Source organism: Macaca fascicularis, chromosome 14 (assembly GCF_037993035.2).
Source record: "Macaca fascicularis isolate 582-1 chromosome 14, T2T-MFA8v1.1".
NCBI lineage: Eukaryota > Metazoa > Chordata > Mammalia > Primates > Cercopithecidae > Macaca > Macaca fascicularis.
Genome location: NC_088388.1, coordinates 57,784,824 through 57,790,823, shown reverse-complemented (window position 1 = coordinate 57,790,823; position 6,000 = coordinate 57,784,824). Strand labels below are relative to the sequence as shown.

Below are 6,000 nucleotides of genomic sequence, written 5' to 3'. Positions count from 1 at the left end.
CAGTGGCAGTGGGGGCTGAGGTCTGGACTCTGCTTGAAGACTGACAATGACGGGTGGGGGCCCCTCACCCACTGTGAGTTCTAGGAAGAGGGTGAGCATTCCTGTTGACTGTGGCCCATTGTGTTGGCAGAGTCCAGGCCAGTCTGTGCTCTTGTTGTGACCCCAGGAGGGAGTCCTTTGCTGGATCATCTACCTCATGGGATGGTACTGACACGCAGGTACCACTTCCCTGCCAAAAACAGACTCCAGAGTAAGACTGGCATCGCTCACCAGGGTAATTATTGGTTTGGGTTCAATTTCCATTCAAAACAGTAATCCCAGCCTGAGCTGGGTGTCAGATCTGAAGGTTGATTATTAGTAACATTTATCAACAGCCTCTCTCAGCTTCAGGCAATTATAGCTCATCTGCCATTCCTGCTCCCAGTCATGCAAAATTGCCAGCTTCTTCCCTGCCCACCCCCTCCATTCCCCTCTCCCCTTCTTCTCCCATCTCCTCCCCTTAGCAGACAACCTGACTGAGGGCAGGAGGTGGGTGCCACCTTATGACTCACTATCACCCCGTGTGGAGGGGGTCCATGTGCACGCTAGGCACCTGTGCCCCCCAGCAGCAATCTTCATGTTGCAGTCTTGGGAAATCCGAATCTGATTCTATCAGAACTGAGAAGAATCTGTGGAGGGGACAGACGGGAACTCACGTCTCCCGGCTCCTTGTCGCATGATGCGTTTTCAATGGCAGTGTTTGTTCCTGCTCCTGACTCAGTCTGTCCCTCCCCTCCAGGGCTGAGACTAGGGTGAGGCTAGAGAGGCATTGACCTTAAGTGCAACATTCAAGGGATCTCGAACAAGCTCAATGATTAAGATAAATGATATTTCAATATAGTGTTTTTTAAAAAATCAAAATGAATGCAAAACATACACAACAAAATCAAACTTTTAATAAAAACAAGATACAACACTGGATTTGCAGGCCTTGGCCTCACTTAGCTTACCCTAACTCCAGTCTTGTTTATCATGGACAGTTTTGCTTTGATTTGATGGAAGTATTAAATCTCTTGGCTGCTGAGTTTTTTGGCAAATCTTTAAATTCTGTGCCCCAGGTAAGAGCTTCATTCAGCTCACCCTGGCGCTGGCCCCACTGTTCTCACTTCCCGCTGGGCCCTAATCTCCTGCTCCCTTCAGCTCTCACTGTCTACTACCTCAGGCTGGGTGGCTCAGCTTCTCTCTTAGCAGGTGCCCAGGGCAGCAGGACACCCAGAGGGACCCTCCATGGGCTGTCCTTCCAGGGTGCCCATCCTCCATTCCATCCCACTGGACCCTGCTTCAGCTGTCAGACACCTCGGGGAGGGCCTACAGGTTGCCAGGGTAACTGCTGTGATAACTGGAGGACAGAACATGCTGATCTTGCTCTGCTCCTAGAATCACATCCAGCCAGGGCTGGATGAGTGCAAGCAGGCACGCCTGACAGTATCCCTGACACGCTGATCCAAAACGTCGCTGGACATGTATGGAGGTGGAGAACATTCCATGTACCCGCATTCCTCCAGGGAGAGGACAGCATGAGGCTGGAGGAAAACTGTGGTGATCTGTTTGTGACAGGGAGGTGAGAGGCTGAAGTAGACATGAATGCTTGCTAACCAGCCTTCTGCAGAGGGTGGGTCTGATTCGCTGAAGGGCTTCTGTTCTGCTGAGCAGGGTCTGTCAGCGGGGGGTGCACCTGTCACCAGAGAATACCCTCTCCCTGTCCTCCCCGGGCTGTGCTCCAGTAGCCTAAAACGTAAACAGACGTTTCAGAAAGATCAGTGTTGAAGGGGTGCCCAAGATGCCAAATTATATCTGGGACTTGAGACACTGTTATGTCAAGATCCAGGCCTAGGCCAGCTGGTCACTCAGTGTTCAGATGCCTGTCACAGTGGGAGGCCTGAGGGTCTCAGGGGACATCTATCAGAAGCACCTCTGCCCTGCCTGTTCCGCTCCGTGATCTCCCTTCTGAGTCCCCACTGTAGTACAGAACCAGCTGGTCATCTAGCCTGGCAGTAGTAAGTCATTCTATTTTCCTGCAGATAGGAATACATGGTTCCTATTCCTCCTATGCACTCTGCCACTTACTAGGCAAGTGAATTCCCCTCTCTGAGCTCTAGGTTCCCCTTTTGTGAAATATCAATAATAGCACCCTTCTTAGAAGGTTGTATTCACTATTCAATGTACTAATGCAAAGCACTGTGACAGACTGAAGAGTCATGTTCTGTGGGGTCCTGGAGGACAGAACTAGGACCGAAGGGAGGTGTGTTTGAGCTTTAGGTGAAGTAGCAGTGGCCAACTACAGAGATGGAGGGACCACTCTGGCAAGAGCAAGCACCCTGATGCTCAGAGCGTGTATGAAGAGGTTTCATAATCACCATCCAGCAGCTTAGCCTCAAAAGGGCTGCCTGCCTCAGGGAGCTATGACCCTTGAGAGATGGGGTTTGTCCAGCTGTGAGGTTCTGTTTGAGCATCATTCCTCAGTTGTCCTCCAGGGGGTCATGGCATAAGTCTCAGTAGCACGGGCCCCATGGTCCAGCCTTAAGGTAAGAATGGACCTCCCTGGAAGAAGCTGGCTTCATCTACAGTTGATAAGTTCACTTTTTTTTCTGGTCCACTTTCCTTGGTTTAACCCTATGACCAAACCTGAGAGCTTTGGCAGGAAGGAAACCAGGGAGGATGTTGTGCGCGAGAAAGTGCTGGCCTGAGCATCGACTTTGAGATGTCCCTCTACTCTGACTGGAAGGTCCCATTCCACCTGTAGCAAGACAAAAGACACGTGAAGGAGAGTTTCTGGGAGATTGAGGATGAGGTCTCCAGTTGCAGCTGCATGCACTCGTCCACTTCCCCACCTGGAAGGTGCTGGCATGCAGGGTGTCTGTGCATGTGCCCCTTGCACTGACTCCCTTGAGACTGGCTGTGCAGCTTTGAGGCATGTGTCCAAGCAGAGAGAATGGAAGACCCCATATTGGGAGTTTTACAACAGTGTTTTTCCCAATTTTCCCAACAGTGTTACAGGAGGGGAAGGATGAGACGCCCTTCTCAGCTGATGTCCGTGATTCTTGTATTTTCTGGAGGCCATGAGTGTTAACAGAATGTGCTCACTTTTTCACTCTTCTTCCATGACCACTTACAGTCTGTCCGCTTAGCAGATGAGGGGTCTGGGTTTCCAGGGTCCATTTGGGGTAGGGTCAGCAGTGTCCAGCTTTGCATCTGGGTATCACTTTTCCTTCTGATATTTGAAATTAGATCCTGAAGATTCCTAATTATTGTTCCAAGTTCTCGTTGAAAATCTGGGTGTAATTTTTATAAGAGCATGGCCGAGGATGGACCCAGAGGGGAAGTAGTGGGGCTGGAGGGAGGAAATGGAGAGACAGAAGGTGATGTTGTCATTAGGAGTTAAAGCCGGTGCCTGGTAGTAGATAAGGCTGGACAGTTGGCAGGATCATTGGGCAGACTAAAGCAGCTTAGATTCTGTCCAGAGGCAGTGGGGGTCTTCTGTAGTGTGTAAGTGGGCTGGGAGGACATGATCTTAGGAAGCTCACTCTGGTGTCAGTTGCAGGATGGATTTGGGAGGAGCAAGTTAGACATAGATGCCCATCATGATGCCAAGATCTGGGCAACAGACAGGAAGGCTCTTGCTCAGAAGTGGCTCCAGGGAAGGTGAGGTGCATAGAATTGAGAGATGCTCAGTAGATGGCATCAGCAGTGCTTGATGATTGTCTGGATTGCTGAGGAAGGTGGACAGGGAAAAGCAGAAAGCTACAATGGTGCCTCAAGGGGCTAAGTGATGTCACTCACAGAGACAGAATGTATAGAGTGAATGTTCAGACTCACAGGAAGTCCAAAACTGCATACCCCAATGTGAGGTGCTGTGGGACATCCGGGGTGCAGGGTCCAGAGAACAGGTAGGTAGAGTTTAGAAGAGGGCTGGGTCCACGATGCAGCCTTTGATGTTCTCAATGTAAGAGTTGTGGGAGATGAGGCCTTGTGAGTGGATGGGAACACCCCAGGTGCATTTCAGGTGAAGCAAGAGGTCAAGAGGCTGAAGACACAGATGAGCAAATCCTAGATCTTCCATCAGTCCCTAGAAGGCACGATGTGTGCCCTTCCCAGCACACAACCTGAGCCCTAGCACAGAACTGGCCACAGAGAGGGCAGTGGTGAATGTGTCCTCTGTGGTTCCTCCAGATGGGGCCTTTGTCCTCAGTGCACTTGGCTCTGCCAGGGTTGCTATAGTAACCTACAGATGCAGAGAGACTTGGCCTCCCCATTGCCATGGAAACCAGCAATTGAGTGTCCCTGTGTGGCATGGCCACTGAGACCTTGAGGATTCAGTCTGGTCCTGAAGGGTTTGGGAGGGAGACTGCGACCAGAAGACGTTTCCATGTCCTAATTAATGGGTGATGGTGGTTGTTAGTCTGACTGTTGCCACGGTGATGAAGGGAGACACCCAAGTGGGCTTGTGCTGGTTTCAGTACTGAGGCGAATACAGGGAATTTCAACAGGCTCCAGGTCTTACTGTGCAGCCTGAAGTGGGGCCATCCTTCAAACCCGCTCCATCCTCTGGCCACAATGGGGGCCAGAACACCTTTGCCTTCTTTCTGGGTTTCTTTCTTTGCCGAGACAGGGATTTTGTTCCCAGGAGGCAATCCCTGGCCCATGGGACCTCAGCATTCAAAGCAACAACACAGGAAACCTGGGCCCCTGAAACGGGGCCACCGAGGAGATCGGTAAGCTTTCAACATCCTACCTTCAGCCCATGGGCCCAACCCCTGCGTCAGCTCCACCCACCCACCCTCACTGACCTCAATCCTTTACAGTCCCAAGGCCTCCCCTTCCTGATGGCGCTGCTCCCCCATCACCACATGGAGCCCCATAGGTCATCCCCCGAAACCCCTCATTCTCCAGACAGGTGATCAGGGAGGCTTCATTACTCCAGGAGCTGCCCAGGATCTCAGGGGGGTCCTCCGCCACGGGAGTAAGGGCCTCTCCCCCAGCCTCCAGGGCTCTGGCAGCTCCACACTCCGGCCCTCTGCCTCTTCTGGAGGGCTCTTCCTTCCAGCTTCGGCCTGCCGCCCCACCCCCCAGTGCTTCATTTCCACAGCTTGGGTCATCACTGCCCTTGTCTGGACTGCCTACCTGCCTGCCTGCCATCCAGGGCCTACAGAGTGAGCACTCTGTGAAAGTCCCTCTACCCTGATCCGTCACGTAACTCACCTACTGAGGCAGCTGAGACTAGGGCACTGAAGGAGGCCTTGAGTGACCAGGTCTGGCCAGGCAGTGGGCAGGGATGATGAGGTGAGGCTGCAAGGGTGCGGAGAGTCACCCCTTCTTTTCCTCCTCAGGAGAACAACCAAGAGGAAGTACTGGAAGGAAGGAAGGGAGATCGCTCGGTGAGCTGGAGGGAAGGAGGGCGTGCCGGCCCTGGGGAAGGGCCAGCCACAGGAGACTGCGAGGGAGGTGGGGGGAGGACGTGGGTGGCTCAGGGGCCATGAACCCCATAATGCGCCTGGGGGTGTGTGTGTGAAATGGGGTTTAGGGGAGGGTGTGACCACTGGGCAAAGCCTGCTCTTACTATGTGTGACTGTTGTGGCTTTGGTTTGTCCCTCTGGGATCCTCCTGTGGTCTTTCTGCCCTGACTGTAACCGGGTGGTGCTGATGAGCAGGCCCAGAGGCCTGGGCTCTGTTCACCAGCCTGTCCAGGGACTCTTAGCCAGGCCACCTGAGAAAGGAGGTGCCCTCTACATGTGGTCGCACCATAGCTTAGGACCACAGAGGGAATCATGGTGGCAGAGCCTCCAGCCCCTCTGCCCTCCCATTGCCCAAACACCCAGATGTGGAGATGCCCTGCCCCAGGGGTGCCGTCCCAAGCCTGCTTTCTAATGTCAGGAGGTGGGTCTTGCCTAAGGCTCCTAACCAGGACCTCATTTGTTGTTTACACATGTTGGGGTCCCAAGGATATGTTTCTTGGCCCATGGG

At 53.0% G+C, this 6,000-nt stretch overlaps 1 protein-coding gene across 3 annotated transcripts in view; it reads left to right on the top strand.

Annotated features, from left to right (window-relative positions):
- The first annotated feature begins 4,305 nt into the window (after positions 1–4,305).
- The window catches only part of TUB (TUB bipartite transcription factor), a 67,084-nt gene continuing 65,389 nt past the window's right edge, over positions 4,306–6,000 (top strand). For all 3 annotated transcript variants that reach the window (XM_065528614.2, XM_065528613.2, XM_074014415.1), the window contains exons 1-2: positions 4,306–4,751; positions 5,367–5,414. In XM_065528614.2, the coding sequence (XP_065384686.1) occupies positions 4,594–4,751; positions 5,367–5,414 (206 nt within the window). In that variant the 5' untranslated portion in view covers positions 4,306–4,593. The remainder of the gene's footprint in view (positions 4,752–5,366; positions 5,415–6,000) is intronic.